Below are 24,342 nucleotides of genomic sequence, written 5' to 3'. Positions count from 1 at the left end.
CAAATCTGACTCAAATTTCCCAAATCAGCCAAAGTTAAAGCGGACTGACCTGACCCAGGCAGCACGGAGATAAATCTCTTTCCCTCTGAAACTTTTTCCTTCCCTCCCCTCTGCTCCATATTCGCGAGCATGCAACGCGCATGGGGGGGGGGGCGAATCCACAGATCGACAGAGGGCGTGGGTGCGCTCGGAGCGGACGCGTGCCGACGCCTCTGGAATGTTAAGTGTGGATGGGGCCGAAAACACACGCGTGCATGCGCGGCACCGGCAAGGTCCTCCTGGAGAGTGAGAGGAGAAAAACAGAGGAAAAGTCAGCCAAAGAGTGGAGGGCCGGGGGGGAGAGGGAGAGGGAGAGTGAGGCAGATATGTGACCTCTCTCCGCAGTTTGTCAGTCTCTGTTTACGCTCTGCCAGCCGTGAACTCTTCACTAATAGCTGCCGCAGAACTCGCGCTCTCGGTCAATAACACTATGTTTGGGAACTCCCCGCTTTCCAGCCAGGACCGGGCAAGCGCAACAACGTGACGACGACGGCCTGACTTGGCTTGGTTGAAATTAGAAATGCAGAGAGAGAGAGAGAGAGACGGAGAGAAAGAGACGGAGAGAGAGAGAGAGAGAGAGAGAGAGGGGAGGTTTAGCAGAGCAGGCAGCGTGGAAGCCCCGGTAGTGTTCAATAGCAGCAGAGCGCTGCTGCATTGCGCTCCTCACTGAGCAGGTCGGTCCGCCGAGAGACAGCACATCCTCCACCTTATGCGCACAGAGGATGCTGTCGAGAGTGGAAAACAAAAACAAAAAAAAACACTTCTGATGTTGTAAATAAATGAATAAATAGCCGACACGTTTTCTACCGGGAGTGTAAACATGACGCGCTACTTTGGTCATTCATTTGCGCCTTAGTGGTTGCAGGAGTGAGGAGCAGGCCTGTGGATAAAGGAGCCCATCACAGTGCGTATAAACTCGTGTGAATGGCTATTACATTAGGAGGAACGTGTGACAATCTGTGACAAAGGGTGAATGAAGATTCCCCCCCCCCCCCCCCCCCATCCCACCGACCCACCCACACACACACGCGCACGCACACTTCTTTCTCTCTGCCCCGGCAAGAATCAGCCGCACCAGCAGAAATATGACTGACTTGCATTAGAGCCAGATCACTCTCCTCTCCTCTCTCATCCCGTCCCTCTTTGTCCTTTGTACGAATGTGTGAATAAAGATATTTCCCCACAGCAGGAGCTGTCAGCAGCCCGGGACACCAAGCCCATTTAATCTTCCTATATGACAGGAGGAGGTGAGGTCTGTCCCTGCTAACACACACACGCACACGGCGACCCAACACCGCCTCTGCTGCCTCTCCCGTTACAGCTCAGCGATCGAGTTACGCGGCCGGGGAAAATGTTGCAGTAGCGAGGAGAGAGAGAGAAAGAGAGAGAGAGAGAGAGAGAGAGAGAGAGAGACTGCAGCATCGCTGGGGATCGGCAGCAGCAGCAGCAGCAGCGGTCCCGAGCAGTGCAGGTGAGAGGAGGGGAGAGAAGAAAAAAAGGAAAAAGAAAAAAAGAAAAGCCAGAGGAGGAGGAGGAGGAGGAGGAGGCGCATGTGGAGAAAAAGAGAGAGGGAGAGAGAGAGAGAGAGAATGCGGGACTCTTGGAAAAAGACGCATCTACTCTCGGTCCATCACCGAGACATCCATCCCGAACACAGAGGGCTGCGCAGGATTACGCTAAACTGATGATGCTGTCGGGATCTCCTTTTTCTTTCTTTCTTTCTTTCTTCTTCTTTTTTTTTTTTGAAAGCCCACCAAGAGAGGCTTCGATTTTTTTCGTCAGAAATAACGAATATTAGAGAAACTCGCTCTGAAAAGCACTCTTGTCTCCTCTGAACTTGCGTGAAGGAATCCGACGGCTTGGCACGTTGCTCCACTGCGGGGAAAACGAAACAAAAAAAAAGAAAGAGGAGGGGAAGAAAAAAAAAAACGCAGCTGGATCTGAAGGTAAGAAAAGATCCAGCAGGAAGCATCCAAAAGACTTTTCTATCCCAAACTGATTTTTGGTCGTGAGTTCATTTTTTTTTTTTTTTTTTTTACCTCGTCGTCCGGAGAGCACGAGCAGTGGGGCTTTTTTTGTGTGTGTCTTCTGTGTGGTGCTGCATTGCAGTTTCTAACTGTGAAAGGCGCGAGTTAAGCCGGTGTCCCAAATGTGACTGGAATTTAAAAAAAAACTTACAAACGGCATTATGAACTGATAAGCGTCCTCGAGTGGCACACGGGATAGCTCCCCGGTCTGCGGGACGAGTGAAGTGGATTAATCAGAGGCTGATGAATTAGTTCGTCGTTTCTTCTCTCGCAGCGGGGATGGATTTGTTCATATCTTTGTGGCGTGAAAAGCCCAGCAAGACGACGAAATTGTTATTATAGAAGTGTAGGAGGAGGGATAAAGAGGGAGAGAGGAGCCCCGCACCGCTGAAGTGAACTACAGTGAGACTGCGGAAGCTCTCCTCCGGACCTCAGGCGGCAAGTCCGCAGAGAGCGATAGGGAGAAGGTAGGAAAAGGGATAAATCAAACACCCACGCTGCGAGGTGCACCAGAGAGCACGAAACACCGACAAAGACGAGGCAAGCCGCAGCTCAGAGGCAGACAGAGCGGTAAAAGCAGAGAGGCAGAGAGGAAGAAGGAGCCATGCAGAGGCTTGGTGCAGTGCACTCCTCCGCGGCGCAGGCTCTCAGCCTCCTGGTCTTAGTGCTGCTGACTCAGCTGCCGGGTGCCGACTCAGCTCTCCGGTACCGGGTGGCGGAGGAGGGCCCACCTGACGTCAAGATCGGCAACGTGGCCGCCGACCTGGGCCTCACGGCAGGTACGGGCAGCGGGGACGTCACCTTCGCCCTGGAGAGCGGCTCAGAGTACTTCAAGATCGACAACGTGACAGGTGAGCTGACGACAGGCCCGCGGCGCATCGACAGAGAGAAGCTCCCGCAGTGCCAGATGATATTTGACGAAAACGAGTGCTTCCTGGACTTTGAGGTGTCAGTGATAGGGCCACTGCAGAGCTGGGTGGACCTGTTCGAAGGCCGCGTGGTCATAACAGACATCAACGACAACACACCTTCCTTCCCCTCACCTGTGCTCCAGCTGTCGGTGGAGGAGAACCGCCCAATAGGAACCCTCTACCTGCTGCCCACAGCAACCGACAGGGATTTTGGGCGAAATGGCATTGACCGCTACGAGCTCATCCAGGATGGGGGAGCTGGGTCAAGTTCAACGAGGCGCACAGCAGGAGGGAACCCCATCACCAGAGTCGATGGACTTGGTGACCGGAGGGGTCGAAGTGGAGACAATGGAGCAGGGGCCAGGAGCACTGTGTTCGAACTCCAAGTCGCAGACATACCAGATGGCGAAAAACAGCCACAGCTCATTGTGAAAGGCACGTTGGACCGCGAACAAAAAGACTCGTATGAGCTCATCCTCAGGGTTCGAGATGGAGGGAACCCACCGCGTTCCTCCCAAGCCCTGCTTCGTGTTTCCATCACTGATGTAAACGACAACAGCCCACAGTTTGAGAGATCCACATATGAGGCAGAGATGGCAGAGAATGCTCCCCCAGGTACACCTGTCCTCCAGGTCAGAGCTTCGGACCGAGACATTGGAGTCAACGGGCAGGTGGAGTATGTCTTCGGAGCTGCCACTGAATCTGTCAGGCGACTCCTGCGGCTGGACGAGGCAACAGGATGGCTGAGCGTTCTTCACAGGATTGACAGGGAAGAAGTGGCTCAACTGAGGTTCACAGTAACGGCCAGAGACAGAGGTCAGCCACCCCGCACCGACCGCACCACTGTCATTCTGGCTGTCCGGGATGAAAATGACAATGTCCCATCCGTAGAGATCCGAAAGATTGGACGGATCCCTGTCAGAGATGGAGCAGCGTTAGTTCCAGAGAACGTTCTGGTGGACACCCCAGTGGCTCTGGTGCAGGTGTCAGACCGAGACCAGGGAGAGAATGGGGCTGTGACGTGCACAGTTGTAGGAGACGTCCCATTCACATTGAAGCCAGCTGGTGAAACAGCACTCCCACCCCTACCTGCAGATGAAGCCTTTGACAGGTAAGCCAAACCAAAGGTAACCACTCAATTGTTACAAAGGATGGAACCAACTGCTCATTAATAAGTTGCTCCTGGATAACTCTGAATAAAAAACTACATGAGGGACAATAAGTTACTTGAAAACAGACTGCTAAACACAAGAACCAGTAAATAATTGTCAGCTCTTGTAATTTGGTAGAATGAGGCACTGCTTTTCACGAGGGAACATTAAAATGTTAAGTAATGGTGAGGTAATCAGGAAGTTACAACACTGGTTATTATTCATTAAGAAAATGGCTGTAATTATTAGACACTGGTTCGTTAACATCCAATTTAGCAATCAGTTCTAAAGTAGTTATCTACTGTACAGTCCTTAATTCATTCGTTTGGAGATAGTTTCCAACTAAACTTCCCAGGTACATATTAACATATTGTGTGGCCAACTGTAAAACCTAACATCGCCAACAGAATAAGAGTATGTACAGGATGTCTTTTTATCAGGGCTGGTACTGTTTTGCCCTATGCATCGTCCGATCTTGACATGTACGCATTCAGTATGCAGTTGCTATACATCTCACCCACACTACAGCCCCGGGAGGGATTGCTTCAAATTATATTTTCCACCGAGGTTTCAGAGAACACTCGAGTGTTGTTGCAGGCAGATTTCATTTAAGCCCAGTTCAAGTAGTGCTTCTCATTCACAAAGGCTACGGAGTAGTTAGAATGTCATACAATCTGTAAACTTTGAGCATAAATATTCAATGAAGTCAAGGGGTTTTATACTGTTTTTGTAATATTACTATTCCAGCGGAGCAGGTTGGAAATGTCAACGCTCTTAAGTCGATTGTACAGATATTTCCTGAGGCTATTGAATCGAGGGAGTGGGGGAAATAGATTAGGCCGTCCTTGGATATGGCTGTTACCACTTATGACACCTGTACAATAAGGTTGTCATATAGAATGTAGGGCTGTCCTTGACTAAAGGAATTCTGAGTCAAAGTAATAATTATGATAGGTCTCCAGTCAGTTGATTAGCTAATGTAATTAAAAAAAATCAGTTTCAGCAGTATTATTGTCTCCCTGCAGATGACTGCAGTCATGCAGGAACATCTTTGTAGGTCTAGGGTGTATTAAGAAAGCATTTAGATATCAGAGGTGTGGTGATTAGTTGATTAATCAATTAGTTGATTGTCAGACATTTTATTTCCAGCTATTTGGACATCTGATTGATAGTTTTCAGTCATTTTTCAAGGCTTCAACTTCATAAAGAGAGTGAGGATCAGCTGCTTTTCCTTGCCTCAGATCATTGTAATCTACATGCCTTTGGTCTGATCTGTTGGACTGACAGCTCAAGATATTTGAGAATGTCACCTTGGGCCTTTTAGTTTGTAATACCCTACAAAAAAGCAAAAAAAAAAGAGACCAACACAGTGACTGCTGGCAAAATGATTTTTAGTCAACCAGCACCCTGATAACTACTTAGTAGACCTGTATTATTCCATGGAGGGCAGCTACTTCATTCATGAAATTTATTTCCTTATTATTTTCACAGGAATAAGAAAAAGTACTTCTTACATACTTCTGCCTTGCTGGACTATGAGGCCACCAAAGAGTACAGTGTTACCATAGTGGCAGTGGACTCTGGGAGCCCCAGTCTGTCCAGCAACAGCTCCCTGATGGTGCGAGTGGTAGATATCAATGACCATGCCCCAACCTTTGCCCAGAGTGTTGTGGAGGTCCACTTCGCCGAGAACAACTCACCCGGTGAAAGGGTCGTCACTGTGGTGGCCACAGACGCAGACAGCGGCAAGAATGCTGAGATTGCGTACTCGCTGGATCCGGCTGGTAATGGGCCATTTTACATAGATGCAGATAATGGAGATATCCGTGCCACAGGGGTTCTGGACCGCGAGCAGCGAGAGAGGTATGAACTCCGGGTTATTGCCAAGGACAAGGGAACCCCGTCTCTGCAAGGCTCTGCGACTGTTGTTGTGCAGGTGACCGACCGCAATGACAACGCGCCAAAGTTTGTCCAGGAAATCTTTACATTCTACGTGAAAGAGAACCTGCTTGCCAACAGCCCAGTTGGCATGGTCACAGTGACTGACGCAGATGAAGGCGAGAATGCAGAACTCAGTCTGTTCGTAGAGATGGATGGAGTTGATGAAAAGAAGACAGGAGAGAAGATAGAAGAAGAAGATGGCGAGAAAGAGCAAGAAGAGGTGTTTTCCATTGAGAACAACACAGGAACTATCTTCTCGTCAGCATCATTCGACCGTGAAAAACTTTCCACCTACACCTTCCGTGTCCGAGCTGTGGATGGAGGGGAGCCACGCAAAACCGCCACTGCCACCGTCTCACTCTTTGTGACGGATGAAAATGACAATGCCCCTTCAATCACCTCTCCTGCCAATGAATCCTACACGCTCCTTCCTCCTGCCAGCAGTGCCCGCACCATTGTCAGGACTGTTACAGCCATAGACTCAGACACTGGCCCTAATGCAGACCTTCACTATGCTCTTGTGGGGGGAAATCCATTCAGACTGTTTGAGATTGGCCACACCAATGGAGTGATCACTCTGGCAGAACCTCTGGAGCGGCGCCACAGAGGTCTGCATCGCCTGGTTGTCCGGGTCAATGATAGCGGGATCCCCTCTCTCTGTGCCACTGCCCTGGTTCATGTCTTCATCAACGAGAGCCTGACAAACGCCACCCTAGTGGATGCACAGGTAATCTTTTTATATAAATCTTTTAATATATGTATATATATATATATATATATATATATATATATATATATATATATACATATGTATATGTACATATATATATATATATATATATATATATATATATATATATATATGTATATGTACATATATATATATATATATATATATATATATATATATATATATATATATATATATGTATACATATATATATATATATACTGTCCTATTTTGTTATCTGCAGATCTCTATTGTTCCTCAGAGATGGTAACCAATAATGACAAAGATGATGTAGTCCTTTGATCCATTCAAGTAACGCTCTCTCTGATAACACATCACAATGGGAGAGGATGGTAATGACAACTGATTGTAGCTGTTTAAGCTAAACTGGTAAGAAGATTATTTTCTTGATAGAATGAGATAAGTGCACAATTGTTATAGACTGTATAGGGTTGCAATTTCCTGCCCATTTCCTGAGGAAGTAATTGTGTCTAAATTTGTCCCAGATGAAAAAAAAAGCAAAAAAACAAAAACAAAAACAACCCCCATTCCTCTTTTGGGGGCTATTGGCAATGCCAGCTTCTTTGTAGTTTGGATGTTCTTTGTCCAGCATGCAGTCTTATAATGACTGTGTGGTTAAAATAACCACTATTACTGAAGTGGTTCTTCCTTTACGGTACATTGAACTCACAGCTTAGAGTATAAGGTGTGTGTGGGTTTGGTTGTGTGTCAGAGAGAGAGAGAGAGAGAGAGAGAGAGAGAGAGAGAGAGAGTGAGAGAGCATTAGGGGTGAGTGTGTTAGCGAGGCAAAGAGAGATGGGTTTGTCCCAGTTTTGGCCTTGTAATACAGAGAAGGTTGAAGTATGTTCATTTGAATAGAAGTTGTACTTTAGCGGTGTCTCTTCGCTATAGGCCTGAATATTGATGAGTTGCAGGAGTTTTCATTGTGCCATGCGGTGCATTCTAAGCACAGCAGAAGCGGTCAGACTTAAGGGAACGTAACTGAAAACCACTATAAACTCTAAATTAATAATGTTGACAGGGAAGATAGAGGGAATGTGAAATATGTGTGCGCTAATACAACTTCTATGATTGAATAAATCTGTGTGGTATTCTAGAACCGAGGACTTCGCAGCAGGATTACAGTTTGCATGAAAGATCCATACTGCGGCGAGGAGGTAATTTTCTAGTCTCAGACATTACTGAGATCCCAGAAATAACCACAACTGCACGAGTTCAAATTTAGATTAGGCTATGCCGGTGGAAATCTTTCTCTCCTTTCTTCCCCTGATTGTATTAATCAAATGAACCTCCCATTATGCTTTAAAAAATGTTCAACTAAGCAATAAACGCTGGCAGGTAATAATTACTTAAAGTTTGTCTCTGGTGTGGGCAATGTAATTTGTATTGACTAATGATTAAATCGGCTCAGTGGTCTTGTGGTTACAGTGTTTGCTGTGAGGCTAACACTCTGTGGTTTTTATCCCCCTCCTGAAAGTTGCTCTCACATTTTCTCAGAGGAAAAGGTCTTCAACTGTCAGGTCCGTGCATGTAACATAGCGTAAAGGACGCAACCCTAAACGTGCTCTGAGAAGTCTGAGAGGAACATTCTGTCCAAACTCTGAAAAGAATCCCCCCAAGGTTGTGATCCCTGAGGACACACCTCACAATACGGATGTTTAAAGCAAGTGTTTCTCTACCGTAGATTGTGCAGGTGGTCTTTTTGTGTGGTTCCCTGTGTGTTTTGGTTTGTGTCAAACAGAGACTGAAATATAGGCACTTCAGGGAATGTGTATGAGTTCCAAGTTAGAAAATGTAAACTGTAACTGATTTCTCATTTTAAATTATATTTATAATATAGCTATTCTAGACAGTTGCATAGCAACTACGATAACATCGTGCTTTTTGTGCCCTTTAAGTTCCTCGGTATCCTCATTTTGAACGACACTTTAAAGCTATATCCTGTGTTTTAGCAGGAGAAAAACACATCCTTTAAATCACAGCCTGGGAGTTTTAACTCACCTCAAATGGAAACAACTTTGGCGGCCAAAAAATGGCACTTTTCTTTAACAAAGACAAACAACTGGAGTGCAGATAGAAGGTGTCACATTTGAGCCCTTGCCAGCAAGTAGAACACCTCATGAATATAATACTGTCACTTAAGAGTAGAATAAAACGTACAAATTGAACAATCAGGGTGGGGAGGATTAGAACAGAACAGTTGGTAAGCGGTGGAACAATAGTGTTGACAGGTGGAATTAACTGCAATGTGCCTAAATGACCGGGGCCATTGAATGGAACAATAGGGTATAATATGTCCAGGCTGGTATAAAAAGCCGTCTTTGATTACAATATGCATAGTTTAGTTTGATTGTAGGGTGGAACTTGGCAGAGTAATTGAGTAGAAGTCATTGAAGAGAGAATACCTCCATCTCATAATGAAGTCAAACTGAGAGGTGGATGGATGCCAGATGTAATTAGGGAAGGAAAACGGCTGCTACTGCTGCAGCGCCGCGGCAGAAAATGACTCCAGTCTCTTCTATCCAACAGTACTGGGTGAACCACATGTTGGGTAATTAGCAACAATATGATGCCCCAGAGTCTGAGCTGGAGGAAAGAACAATCTGTAGTAGATGTGATATTTTAGACATGTTTGTCATGTGGGAAACTTTGTGCTTCAGACATCAAAAGTACATTGTACTCTGCATCTGATAGAGGCTTTAAGTGATAATACTCTTACATTCTTACAGAGTTTCATCTAAGATCATGAGTTTTTTTTTTAATTTATTTATCTTACAAATGTGGGCTATTTCAGCCTCTCTTCTATTAGTACAATTAATAGCAAACAATTACTAAATGGCAGCCCCCTGTTCTCATGCAGAGATGTGAAAGCTTTGAGCTGCAACTAAGATCAGACTTAGACACTTTCTAAGCTTTGGTCAATAGTGTGGTCAGGGGAGGACTCCTTGTCTTGGTCTCTGCATTGGCATCTGCAGTGACATGCAGATAACAGAATCTCAGGAGAGTGGAACAGATAGATGGTGGTGTTAAGCCCAGCCGGAACAAAGCTCATGCAGCAGAATGGAAGATTCCACTGGGAGCCTGGGATGCGTCAGAGGGATGCACTCGAACACAGCGATAGAGGTGGTTGCTGCGTTTATCCTCCCGAACACTTAACCGTCCTGTGTGCCTATACACACGTACACCATACACACCTGCACTTGGATGGCTATACATAGCTTGCACTCAATGGGACATCTCTTCACCTCACATTCGCACACACACACAAGTGTGACTTGACTCACAACTGTACGCATGGTCCCTAATACACACAAACGACACTGCATCGCTGTTTTTCTTTCCCCGTGTTGCACGCAGAATACAGCAGACAGTGCAGGGATGCGCCAAGCCAGAGACATGCCCAGCAGAATGAGAATGGAAAGGAGTACTGCAGGAAAAAGAAGAACAATGGGGCTGAGGGGAGAGCGGAGCCTGGCGGAGAGGCCCTCTGCAGTGGAAGCAGGATAATGGAATAGAACCAACACAACTCCAAAACAATGAAACTTAACCCAGAGATAGATTGTGATGAAACAATGAAACATAATATGGTCCCGTTCGTAGCTCGGGGGGGGACGAGAAGTGAATAATGTGGCTCTCTATATGAGTAAGCCTAATATGCCTCGGCTAATGCAATAAGCAAGTTACACAGTGCAGCTCTGTGAGCGGCACTCTCTGCAGTATTACCAATACTCCAGGTTATACTGTAGTTATTTTATTTGGTTATTGCACACCATGGGGGCTCAAATTGAACTCCCCTCTCGCTCACCTCCACTCTCTGTCCGTCTCCCCCGTTCATTCCTGCAAGCCTTATTACACACCATTCTTAAGGCGGCAGGGATTACATGAATATATAATTTCCAGCCTTGACAGGCCAAAGGAATTGTCGTGTGAGCTCCAAGACGAGGCGTCAGGGCTGCAGAATGAGTTTTTCTCACTTAACGGACAGCTTACACTCTGTGTGGGCTCATGTAGGTGCATGCATACATTTCAAATTGTGCGTGTATGTGTGCGTGTGTTTTTCAATATTTTGTCATGTCTCTGCATAATGAGTCTCCCGACATGGTTGCTACGTATTGATTGGAGATATATTCAGATTCATGACCCTGCCCCATGTTACCAGCAGGGCTCTGCAGGCCAGAACTCCACAGCCTCATTGTCTCCTGTCGAGCAAGGCTCCATAACCAGTAATGGCTGTGTTTGTGTTTCAGCATAGCCCACTTTCTTGTAATGATCCTTTTATTAGTCTACAAGCTCAGAGCGCGTTTTCAATGTGTGTGTGTGTGTGTGTGTGTGTGTGTGTGTTTGTGTGTTGTATGTGCCCGCAGCCCCGTAAACGCATTCACAGTGGAAAATCGTTGCTATTTGTCTCCTCCATCTCAAACAAAAATACCCAGAATATTTTAGTGTAATATATACTGATCAGAACGGATTTGCATGGATTTGACCTGCATCAATGAAAAACTATTGTGCTTAATAGAATAACACACCGAACATGGATAGGCAACGAGAAAATGGCTTTAAAAATGATTCCATAAAGCACACATATTTACAATAACCCTCTATCCGTCTGTCCATCCAATTGTCAGTGCATAAGAAGAAAAAAAGAAATGGTGATAGCAAATCCTGAACAAATCCACTCCTACGCTATCTTTTACAATAGAGACATTGTTCATTGATGAGACAGTAGATGTGTTTGTGTTCTGGGGTTGTAGTCAAAGCATGTCTCTGAGCATTTATCGCACATTTATTGACTGTTTCTCCAGCGCTTCCTCCCCTGTCTGTCTGTGACCTCAATGTCTAAAGTTTCCTTTTATTCTTTTAATCAGCTTTAAACGGTATAATCCCAGGCATTTTCTGTACCCGTGCAGATGATGCGAGATCACAAGCAGAGAATTACAGGCACAACTTGAAATGCTGCAACTGGGAAGCAAGAGCAATTATATTTTTAGCGACACTCCATGTGTCTGGGAATAATGGAGAAGCACCCCCACTAAAACGCAGTCATGAGTTTAATTAAGTTGAAGATGCTGTTTGATGTTTCTCTGTGGCTCACACCCACTGTCATCTTATACTGTCTCTGTTTTGGACTTCTCTCTCATTGATGGGTACTCTCTTCCTGTTGCTTTTTCTTCCGTATTCTCTTCTTCACTGTCCTTCTCACTCCAGGTGGCCCGAAGCTTGATGGCTCCCCTGTCTCTGGATATCGCAGGGGATCCAGACAGCGAGCGTGCATTGGGGAAACAGCGGCTCAGTGTTGCCATCGGTGTCCTGGCGGGAGCTGCAGCTGTCATCCTGGTCATCCTCCTTGTAGTCACAGCTCGTCAGTGCGGTGCTCAGGGCAAGAATGGCTACGAGGCCGGGAAGAAGGAGCCGGAGGAAGACTTCTTCAGTCCTCCGGGGGCTCAACCACAGGCCGGCCGGGGGAGGGGATCAGACCGCGGACGCAAACCTCGACGGGACAAACGCAATGGAAGTGGCGGTAGTGTGGTTGCCGGAGGAGGGAAGTCCGACAGGTCACTCTACAGCGGCATCGTCACAGTCAACGGGCTGCGCCGCCACGCCAATGATGATGATGAGGAGGATTTGAGCAGCGCAAGTGAGCGCCTGGCAGCCCGCTACTGTGTCGTGGACGGTGACCCTGGCAGCCCGCGTATGAGTGGTGGTAGGAGACACCAGTCAAGCCCAGATCTGGCCAGGCACTACAAGTCCAGCTCCCCTCTCCCCGCAGTGAATCTGCAGCCCCATTCCCCCCCAGCTGAGGGCAAGAAGCACCAGGCGGTCCAGGACCTGCCTCCCTCCAACACCTTTGTGGGCAGCGGGGGCTGCGTGGGGAGTGCCGGCTCCAGCAGCAGCAGCAGTGGGGGCAGTGGCAACGCAGATGCCATGTCCCTAGGATCTGACCAGTGTTCAGAGTACGGCTGCCAGACTGGGAACAAGTACAGCAAACAGGTAAGCGCTCGGGGGAAGGGACTGGGATGACATATTGTCTGCGGATCCTCAGTTTTGCTTTGCTCTGTCCCCTCTTTCTTTGAATCTATCGTAAAAATCTCAGTCAGCCTTTTCCCTGACTATGTGTCCGCTCCCTGGCTCCAGATATCTGTCTTCCCGTCCGCCCCCTTTGGCTTCATCTCTGCTTATTCACCCATGTGCTGACATACCGCACCGCACACCCCGCCGCGGACGTCTAAACACCTTTTTATCCCCACAAAATAGCTGTCAGTGTGTGCACACACGCCTGTATGTCTGTGTCAGCATCCTAAGCCTGTGAGCAGTGTGACGGTACCCTGCTGTCACAGTGTGTGTGTGCTCCATGTCAGACATCAGCCCTCTGTTTAGCAAGATCTAATGCAGGGGACATGAGTCAACCTCCGACCGTAGCCGAACAATATGTGGACGTGCATTTGTGTGTACATGGATGACTGCGTGTGTGTGTGTGTTTGTAAGAGAGAGACCATGTGTATAAACCCCCAAGGAGTTGGGCTGGAGTTACGATGCAGAGGGAGTGGGCGAGCAGTTGCTTCCAGCAGGGTAATTGGTCATTTGGCGTTTCTGTTCTCCCTTGTCAAGCTGTTATCTTTCTTCCATTTAGCATATATGTATATTCCATAAACAATATCAGTCGCGTAGTTAATGGATGCACTGGCTTTGGTGTTGGCTCAGGAAGTTGCTGTTAAAAGCTGAAGTCCTGCTGACAGACAAATCCTGCATAGAGACGGTCACTCACCTCTCTACCCACGCACACACACCCACCAACAGAGCACGCAACCACACGCTCCATCTATCATTGTGGACACACTGACACAGCAGGGTCTCCCTAGTCCACGGGGAGTGCTCCCGAGAGTGATGTTTGAGTGACAGCTAACCCCTCTTTAATGGGTGGCGTCTCATTTCCTTGACGGACAGCTCAACATTTATCCTCCCCGTGGCGGAAAAGTGCTGATGTGGTCATTAAAAGGGAAGGAGAGGAGCTTCTTAGGCTAATCAATTCATACGTGGGCTCTCTGATCCCGCTCAGCGCACACGCACGCCACAACGCGCACGCATCCCCATAGGCGCACACACTCCAGAGGTTAATCCATTACGGAGTCAATCCTCTTAATCTGCCGTTCCCAGGGAAAGAAAATGCTTACTGGGAGAGTTTGGCGTTCATGCTTACGTGTACTCAAAACATGCCAGCACATATACAGAGACGCGCCGACACACAAGCTGACAGCGTAATGAATTATTGATCGTAGGGGGGTAATTAACTCCTCTGCTGCAGCGGAGTGTGCCCCCGCCCCACCCCAGCACACCCCCAAAATATCCTACACTCAGTGGTTTGATACACAGCTCTGTGTCTGTGTGTGTGTGTCTGTGTGTGTGTGTTTGTGTGTGTGTGTGTGCACGCATGTGTTTTTAGACTTTCAGCACTCGAGTGTGACTGCGTTCCCGTACGTGTCAGAATTTGTTAACTCGAACAGTTTGGCGACGTGAGCAGGTTTGTGTTGGTGGGTGCCTGTCACTGTGCTTGAGGGACTGCTTATTTCATGAAGGCATATGCATTTTATATGTGAGTGCAAGCGAGAGATAGACTCGCGGAGTAATAGGTGGCGACTACGTGCCAAATGCAGGAACTGGGACGCTGACAGAATTTGGAATAGCATTAGACCAGGAGTGGGAGAGAATTATGGGAGGTTAGGAGAAGAGGAAGATGGAGTAAACTAGATGTTCGGTGGGGGGGCAGGGGGAGGGGGGTTTTGAATTTCAAAGCTACTTTACTGGGTCAGTGAAAACTCTAAAAAACTGTTCATCTGAAGTCAGCACATCATCAGACCAACTAGGGTGCTCCAAATAGGGGAAAAAAAACGAATGAAAAAAAGTAATGAAAACTGGGCGTCATGGATGAAGATCAAGATTGCATCAGAGAGGCAACAAGATGGTAAAACAGCTGAGTCCAGCGCTGTTGGATCTTTTTAAAATCTAAATTGTTCACTGAGGAGAGGGAAGAGGAAGGATATCCATATCAATGGGCCTGAATAAATACAAAAGTGAGCAGGAGAGAGGAGCGGAGAGGAGGATTGAGAGGTTAGCTGAAGGGGGAAAGAAAGAGAGAGAGAGAGAGAGAGAGGTAAAGATATTTGCAAGGGAAAAGGCAGTGTGAGCCAATTAAAAGAAAGAGTTGAAAATAAGGGGCGGAAAGCGAGAAGGGGATAAGAGTTTAGGTGTGTTTGGCATATTGATAAGGGGTGGGTACCATCTGAAATCTTTTTAAATCGATGCCGACGCTAACCCTGAGGTTCGTTACACATAACAAATTCATACACTCTTGGATCCCTTACTGCAGAAACTTTTTGTCTCATTTACAGGCAGTGTTGGGATAACACACTATAAAAGCAATGCGTCACAGTATTATATATTACATTTCACCAGTAACAGAGTACTATAAGGTCCATTTCACTTGTTCAAAGAGGCGCATAACAGTTTAAATGTTATACATGCTGAGTTGTGGTGGTGACTCCCCACCTCTGAAATGGTAAAAAAAAAAAAAATCCTAGATTCCTAGAGTTTCTAAGGGTCCTCTGATCCCAAAAATCTAATTTGTCTAAGTTGTGAATATTATTAAATACCAAGTGATGTACAAAAACGTAACTGTAGAAGCCGTACTCGAAACTAAAGAAAATGATGATAAACGATATGTTCTTAATGGTAGTAAAAGGTTTTATAGTCAGCAAGAGACCAGGTTAATCGAAGGCTGTAGTATGCAACCAATCGTATCCTCTTCCATAAATGCAGCATCGTCCATCTGCAGTTATTTTGCTGTAAGTAACGCCAAAGTAGTGTAATGGATTACTCTGCACAGACAGTAATTTTGTAAAGAATCGTATTACTTTCAATTGATGGTAACGTACGTCATATGTAATACTTGCCCAACATTGACATTTCAGAGAATGGATTGATTGATCAAGAAAATAATCAAAAGATCAGTTGACAGTTAGTTTTGACAGTTAAATTTGATGATTGATTATCAGCAGACAAAAAAATGAATCAAGCTAAATCTAAAATATGCAGAATCGTGAAATTGACGGAAAAGATAACAGAACAACTTTTGGTACGTTGGGTAGTGTTTGAGACTCTGCCACAGACACGTTTCTGTCGGACGCCAAGCCCTAATGCTCAAGGAGAAAGTGCAAAGGGGAAGGTCAGGCTGGAGTGCATGCTTCCAAGTAGGGTGAGGCAGAGAGAGAGAGTGAGTGAGAGAGACTGGGGAAAAGAGAGAGCGATAAAGAGAGAGCGATAAAGAGAGAGCGAGCAAGGTCCGGTTCGGGTGGCAGCCAGAGAGTGAGAGTGGACTGCTGAGATGTGGGTCATCAGGATACCCGTTGGCATCAGGACACATTAATGATCACAGCAGTCACATGGCACTGCAGTCAATATGGGCAAAGTGGCCTCGTTCTACCCTCTAACCACGACCGCAAACATGTAACACACACTCCACCACAAAAAGTGTGTTTCCTGTCTGCCGTCCTCAGTCAGCCACAACAAAGGTCACAGTGGTTGTCTGAACTCACTGAAAAATTCAGGTTTCCGTTCTCATTGGTTTTAACTTTTCTTTTCATCTCAGTGCACTGCAGTTCTCTTCCCCCCACCTCTTTCCTTTTGACTCTCACCCCTGTGTTCCTCTCTGTCGCTCTCCCACTTTCTCTGCCACATGTGGGGCTATAAATCTAAACACCCCCAGCCACTGCTACCTTTGCGTCTTCCATGCACCACAGTGACCTCTGCGAATGAAGCGACTCAGCGTTTTTCACTAGTGCGACTTCTTCTTTTACTGTAGTGAGCACTTTCTCTCTCTGGGCCCAGCGTGTGTGTGGGGGCGGGCGAGAGTGCGGTGCCACAAAGGCTGAATCAAACCAGACACACACCCACATCAACACACACACGCACACACACATAGCTGAAGTCCAATCAATGCGCCGTTTACAAGGCCAAGACTGCGGTAGAAAGAGGTCGGTTGACGTTGCAGTTTTTTTTTTTTTTTGTGCATTGCACTGTTTCACAACACTTGGTGAAGGTCAACGCTCGACTGTCACGTCACAGGGTGCCACAGTATTTTGACACAGCAAGGACAGGCTGCGGAGATCAGTTAGCGGTGAATTGGACTCATCCGGCCTGTCTTGTCCATCTAATTGGACTGTATGGAAGGCCGCTGGCAGGGAGATTAGGTCTACTGGATTATAGAATTGAAAAGCAGCTTTTCATTTCAACGAAATCCTTCCAGGATTAAATATGATGAGCGTCTGTCATAGACTCACACTCAGCCCTCCAATGCGCTCAGGCACGCCACATGAGCGCATCCACACATACGCCTCCTGTGATAACATGCAGCATGCAATAAGGTCATGGGGTGAAGGCATCAACCAGAAACAAACACACACGCGCACGTGCACACTCCCCCTCCCTCTGGGTTACACACACTGTAACCGACCCGTGACCCCTGTCATGATGATACCAACGCACTGATGTATTTATTAAAGCCACCGCGAGTTCAGGCCCCGCAGCCGGCCATATGCTCACAGGGTGAGTAGGTGGGGGTAAGCGAGAGGTGAGAAGGACGAGGTAACCAAAGCGGGGATCACCCGACGAGCCAGACTGAAAACTGATCTACTGACCTGGAGACAAAGAGCGAGGGGAGGGAGCGGGGGAGGAGGTGAGAGTCAGTGGGCATCGGGGAGAGAACATGAGCCGGACAGAAAGAAGAGAGAGAGAGAGAGAGAGAGAGAGGGGAGGTGTAGATGATGAGAGGAGATGGAGAGAGGTTCAAACACGACTGGGAAAATGGAGGCAGATGTGTGTTTGTGTTACATGCTCAGGTTGTGGAGGTGGAACACATGCTCACCCTGTAAACATTGATTTTCCGCTTGACCAGGATCATATGGATACCTTACAAATGTGCCGCGTTTAAAGCTCATTTCTCACCTGCAGTTCAGGTCCACTGGTCCAAAGAAACACAAACAGAAAACACTGGTGCTTTTTTTTGCCAGAAAAAACTAATTAGTGGATATAAAATATAAATCAGTTTGTTTGACTGACTGTTCTTTCGATGGAGTCGACCTGTCATCCTGCAGCGCTTTGAGGACCCACTGCAGTAAACGGAGACAAAATGTATTCTCTCCATGAAGCTGTGTTTTCTCTTTCTTTCCCAGTATGTGTCCTCTCTGTTGACTTTCTTAAATAACAGTATGTTTTACAAAGCCGCCCAAGAAACACCCCTCGTGTTGGGGCTTTTTTCTAACCCCAGATTCCATTTTCACAACAGCAGGTGAGGCGTGTGTGGAGAAAGCTTGGTGTTAATTATGTAGAATATCAAAACGATTGAAACCAACACGGCACCGAATGTCATTGCAACAACAGGGGTGCGTGTACAAGCTTGCCTGCATTGAATAGAAAGGGCTGCATCACAATCAGTGCGCTTAGAGGAGAGATGTAATAGCAGAGACCGTCTGCCTCTCTCTCTCTCTGTGTTTCTCTGCAGAGCAGGTACACAGGAGGTGCAGAGCGAGGGAACATTGTCCACTAGTTAATTTGATCGCATATGGCATCGTTTTCTTGGACGGATATACACAAAATTGCTAATTTGGGTCACCAAATATGCTTGGGTGGCCGTTAATATACCTGGGCGCCCCGCCAAAGTAAAGTCTATGTGTGGGAAACACTGTTCACTTCGTTGTAATATTTAGCTATATTCATCCTCTCTTGGGGTCAAAAAGAGCCCTTTGAAGTAACAGCTGGATGTAGACCCCATCTATGGTACTGTAATAGATGAATGATTTATTTTTATGAAGTTTTCTACTGCAAATGGGAAAGAAATCCCCATATGTGTGTTATTGTGACTACCAAATAATCAGTATAGGGGAAGGAGTATGTAACATTTGCTCTGATCTCACAAATACATCTTGTTTATTTATTTAACTAAAGGTGCCCTATGTAGTTTTGGAATAGAAATTCAAACTCACCATATTATTAAGGTAGGAATACAAACTTGCCCAACATAGTTTCTGAATGCAGCACCACTGTTCAAAAAACTCATTAGGTCATAACAATGTATGTGAGACACCATCCACCCTGTTGCAAGACACTGTACCATCAACATGATGTTGAAGTTCTTATTTTAATGTGAATAATAATTTAATATTATGATAATAATTTCCCTTATGGTTCAAATTTCTTTCCCCAGGCCTCATAGTGCACATTAAAACTTTTTAAATTGTCAAATTCATGTGAATCCCTGAATGAACTGCGTTTTATATGTCGATCACCTCTGGAGCTGCGTAGTGTGTGTTTGCTCCACACTGGAGTTCATCGCAGCCTCAACCAAACAAACTGAATGTACAACAACTTAAAAAACTTCACTCAAAGTCCACTTTTTCCTCGGTGGATCGACTTTGCTCAGTTGTCATGGAGATAGATTAGCAATGATCCTGTGACGTAGGTATGGAGCTTCGGTCACGTTGTCACAAAATCTGGTGGAAACTGGTCTTCACCAGATTTCATTCGAGCTGCGCTCGATACGGTCGATGTTAGAGCACCTGAACACCCGATCTACACCAGACACGTTTTAGCAGCTCCTCAAAGCAAACATTTCACATCTGTCTATCTATCTATCATCTATTTTTCCACTGATTGTGTACGAGGCTATGAGTGCTGCCATAAACCTTTGCTATCGAAGAGCAGTGCTGCATCTGAATGCATCCAGTGTAGAAAGTGTCAGAGGACTGCGGCTTCTGTTGCTGTGCTGACACGCTGCTCTCACTATGCAGCCAGAGTAGGCGAGGTTTGAGTCCAAACGCCCCTCAATTGGATGAAGATGAAACCTCCAAAGTAATGTTTCTGTCAAGGTTTAAGGCAAGAGGAGGCATGTTGTGGCGAGAGTTGTGGTTAGTTTCAGGAGTCGGCAAAAGATGTGAGCGCGTGCCTGTGTGTGTTTCCTCGTGTGTGCCCTAGACAGCAGGACAAAGAAAAGAAAGACAAAGCGAGGGAGGAATCAGAGGGAGTGAGATTGTGGGAGGCAGAGGGAGAGAAATTGTCTGTTTCCTCGCACATCAAGGTCACCCAGAGCTGAGATGTGATTGGAAGTCCCCTGTCTGTCTTGGCTGTTTACCACGCAAGATAATACAGACAGGCTGTTCAGCTGATAATGTTACTGTGTTAACAACTCCTCCCTTCAGCTTTTGTTTCAAGCTCTCTGTGAAATGGCAGGAATGTGGGAATGTCATTCCCACACACACGTACACACACTTGCGCGCACACACACACATAGCAGACAAGCTGAGGCAGGGACGCACGCTGCAGACACTGTCAGACGTGTGATTTTAACACACGCAGACAGGCCCACTGAAACACACTCGTGTGTACATAATAGCACATAATTACACACCCTCCCAGATCCTTATGCATATACACTTTTCAACCACGAGCAGACTGATAAGAATATGATGACACACGAGCGGAGAGGAAAGTTTTCCGGCTCTTACATCAGTTTCTCCTTCCATTCCCTCTGGATCGAATCACATGCACAGGCCCGGGCACACTCTGTCTCCTAGAATCACACACATCCGCAGAGCCTTGCAAACACACTCTCTCTTAAACTCCATGACACACAGGCGCACACACTCGAACACACACAAAGACCTACATAGCAAGCCCCTCGCAGAGATGCTTCCTTTTATTTGCTTCTTGTAGACTCTGCTCTGCATTGAGCAGCTCTGCATTCAGCCCATCTGCCTTACAGCATTACCTTAATGGCTGTCTGTGGGTTGAGCAATTTTACCCAATATTGCTAAACAAAAGCGCTCTTTTCTCGCACTAGACAGGGATTCGAGACAGCTTAGTAGCCCTTTGACTGGTTTTATCCACCTACACAAAAGAATCTTCAGTGCATTAAGTGGTATTGAGTTGAGCTGAATTGAATTGACTTAAATGGATTTTGAGTTGAACTGAATTGGACTGAGACCAAACTCAGCTCAATTGCATAATTCAAATTGTATGGAATCCAGTCAGACTGAGTCAATTCAAACTCAATAAAAAACTGAGGTGAGCTGCAGTGATTTAGATTTGTTTACCTTTGCTCGTGGATGTTGCAGGTATCAGCGGAGTGAGCAGTGTGAGTGACTTTTATCATATCAAGTGGACGGACATAATAAGATTTGCTTCTTTTTTGTCAAAGGTAAAGTTTTGTACTCGACATTTGTAGTTTTACAGGCTTGTACGTTTCTGTTTGTTGCTGTAAACTCTGATATGAAATTTTGTATTATCATCTTTGTGCTTCAGGGCTTTTTTTTGTGCCTTTTTTTAATATACTTTTCGCATTGAAGTTTCTGTCTCTAAACTTTAGGTTTGCTGACGGCTTCAAGCTTGATCTCGGTACGTTTCATTCGACCACTGCTTGAGGCCAAATCATTTATATGTGGCTGCTTTACACCGTCTCCCTGAACTAATGAATCTGAGTAAAATGTAAAACGTCAGGGATGGACACAGCCCTGCAGATTAGTGCTTGACAAAGAAGTTCAAACCCTTACCTTACTATATCACCTTCCTCCATCTGGCCACTCAAAGCACACAGTGATTGTCTATTTTGAAAATGACAAATAGAACTTAATTTTGAAGCATACTGAGGCCTTAACTCCCGCTGTTATAGGGTTAATAAGGATTGATCTGCCACATGTATAGGGTTTTTTTTAAAGAATGATCAGTTCTTTTACCTGGTTCTCTGAGATCATTGCTTAAACACCTATCCAGCATCTGGGGGTTAACAACAGCTGTCTCCGTGCCACATGGTTGGCCGACTCAGTTAGCAAATTGCTTTGGTGATTTAGCAGCTCCAAACAAACTGATAAATGTCCCCCGCTCTCACCAAACCTCACCGCCCACTGAACCTGTCAGGAGGCTGTGGACGTGCAGACAGACACCTGTGCATGATTTATTCACCTCACATGTTGTGAAATGAATCTTGAAGCCACAGAACTGAAGGCACACATTTTGAAATGAGTATACAGGAAGAAACGGGATGTTCAGACTTGAAAGGTCCAGGTCCAGCAGGTGGCAACTCTACTGGTTTCAAAATGAAGCTTGAAGCTTGATTCTATGTAAGCTTATGAGTAAATGACCTCACATCTAACTTGATTGATTACCTCAGTGAACAGTTTCCTAATGGGTTTATGGTTTAAATCTGTAGTATTAGGGATACAGTACAGCGTGATGTTTATTTTGTAAATAATGGTAAATTTTTGAGTAAAATAGACGATAAAAATGTGCTTAAGGGCGTGGCTACTTTTTGAGTTGCTGCCCCGGCATGTCCTCGGATTCCCAGTGATGTCTAATCAGGACATCCTCATCAGCCCCAGCCTCTCGTCCACATATGGTCACTTCTGGCTTCCAAAAACCAATATGGCGACGGCCGTAATGCCAAATTCAGGGCTTCAGAATGGTATCCCGCGGTAAAGGGTGGCGTCACTGTCGGGTTACACTTAACCCAAACTAAGATAACAAGAACGGAACACTATTTTCAAGCACACCATTAAGAGTGATTGACTATTCCAATGACTCGATGCCTGCACTGTCTGCCTCTGAAGTCAGCGCTCTGTAATTCATCCAATAAAAAAAAAAAAATGTCTCTTTCCAACCCTCCATCCCCAATGTCTGTCTGGTACCCCCTACCCCTGCCCGCCCGCCAACCACATACACACCCACTCACGCCCACATTCTCATCCGTCTGTCTTCCCTCTGATTGATCTCTCTGTTCTTCCTAAGTGGTTTCATCTCTTTTCATCACTCTCCATCTGGATCCATCTTCTCACAACGTGTTTTTTAATGGTTCCAAACTTTTCTTTAATAACACTTAATAGTTTCTTTAAATTTTACAAATGGCTCTTAACAGCCCTCTACATTTTCCTCTGCCCCATCTTTTCATCTGCCTCCTTCTTCGGCTGTGGTTAAATTCAGCTTTAATCTTTGCTTTTCATTTTTTTCTGATTGGATACAATTAAGCATGCTACCAAGGAATGAGCCTAAGGTGTGAATATCTGCGCTTGTGCAATATGGTTTATGCATTTTGGCTACCGGCGAATCGGGGCACATTTCTCGCCGGATATCAGCTTATTAGATCTTTCGTGAGTGTGAAAGACTGGGCCTGGTAGCGCTGTAGTCCAAAGCCAATGTTTTCGCCCCGGGCTAAGTGTAGCCATCTGTTTTAGGATTGTTGGTGGAAGATAGATAAATTGGAAGATCAAGATGGAGATAGAGGATGAGAAAGGGGGAGTGACAGAGAATGAGTGGAAGGGGAGAAAAGAAATTCCTGGTCAGCACCCATGGCTCAGAAAAAAATAAGGGGGAGAGGACGGGGGTGGCGGGGGAGGAGGAGGGGACAGGGTTTATGAGAGATGGGCTGGGAGATGAAGAGGAATAAGGCGACGTGGAGAGAAAAAGCCGAAGCTTCAGAGAGTGGTAGGGGGAGATGTGGAGCTACAAAATGAGAATGTGTTCTTAGGTATCGCCCAGGGGTGGAAAGCTGATAGAGGGAGTGTAGAGAAGGAGGAGATGGGATGAAAAAGATAGAAATGAGGTATATGGGTCTGGGGTTAGGAGAAGACAGGAGAGGGGAAGAGGATGGGAGGGAGGGAGAGTAAAGCCAGCTCAGACTCTTCAGGCTATTTTGGAGAGAGTGTGTGTGTGTGTGTGTGTGTGTGTGTGTGTGTGTGTGTGTGTGTGTGTGTGTGTGAAACTGAGAGAGAGGTTTCTACCTGCCCTATCGGAGAAGTTACATAAATCTGAGTGGGCAGGCCTCTGCCTGCAGCGATGCTCCATATTATACCATTGACCCGAGCCTTTCGCAATGTATGTGTGCATGTACGTGTGTGTGTGTGTTTTGATCCTTGTTCGGCTTCTTCGTGTCAGAAAAAGACCAGATAAGGGACAGCCACCTATACATGTGCGCACACACAAACACTCACACACGCATGCACGCTGAGGTGAAGCTGGGCTACAAGAAATAACCAGTCGAGCCTTTAGAGAGAAATCCCCTCAGTGCATTCAAACAATTTGACCTGTTTGACACACAGAGGCACTCACACGGACTGCGTAATCACACACTCCCACCGAGCTCCTTTTAACTCTCTCCTGTTGACATTACAAATGAATAACACCCTCCGTCATCCATAAAACGTAAGATAATGTGATGGTTTTTGTTGTTTTTACCCGTCTACATACGCACACTCCCAATACAAAACAACCTGAATGTAATGAACTGCTCTGCACTTTGAATCAATGGCTTGCTCCTAATACAGCACAATAATTGCAAGGCATTACAGTAAAGCTGCTTCCTAATGGGTCAACACCGCACAGGTACAAGCCAGACATGCATTATTTAAGAGACTCCGTTCTCCTGTTTCAGAAATACAGATATATTGTGAAGGCGGCAACTAACAGCATTTGAGGAAAAAAGAACGGGG

General features: G+C 46.1%; 1 protein-coding gene across 2 annotated transcripts in view; it reads left to right on the top strand.

The window, feature by feature from the left end:
• The first annotated feature begins 1,506 nt into the window (after positions 1-1,506).
• pcdh7a (protocadherin 7a) overlaps positions 1,507-24,342 on the top strand; it is a 45,500-nt gene continuing 22,664 nt past the window's right edge. Inside the window, exons 1-3 of one of the 2 annotated variants that reach the window (XM_030415657.1) lie at positions 1,507-4,088; positions 5,620-6,796; positions 12,026-12,808. In XM_030415657.1, coding sequence (XP_030271517.1) covers positions 2,671-4,088; positions 5,620-6,796; positions 12,026-12,808 — 3,378 coding nt within the window. In that variant the 5' untranslated portion in view covers positions 1,507-2,670. The remainder of the gene's footprint in view (positions 4,089-5,619; positions 6,797-12,025; positions 12,809-24,342) is intronic. The other variant, XM_030415656.1, reaches the window with a different exon arrangement.

Source organism: Sparus aurata, chromosome 1 (assembly GCF_900880675.1).
Source record: "Sparus aurata chromosome 1, fSpaAur1.1, whole genome shotgun sequence".
Lineage (NCBI taxonomy): Eukaryota > Metazoa > Chordata > Actinopteri > Spariformes > Sparidae > Sparus > Sparus aurata.
The sequence above is the reverse complement of the archived record's forward strand: the minus strand, read 5'-3'. Positions and strand labels throughout refer to the sequence as shown.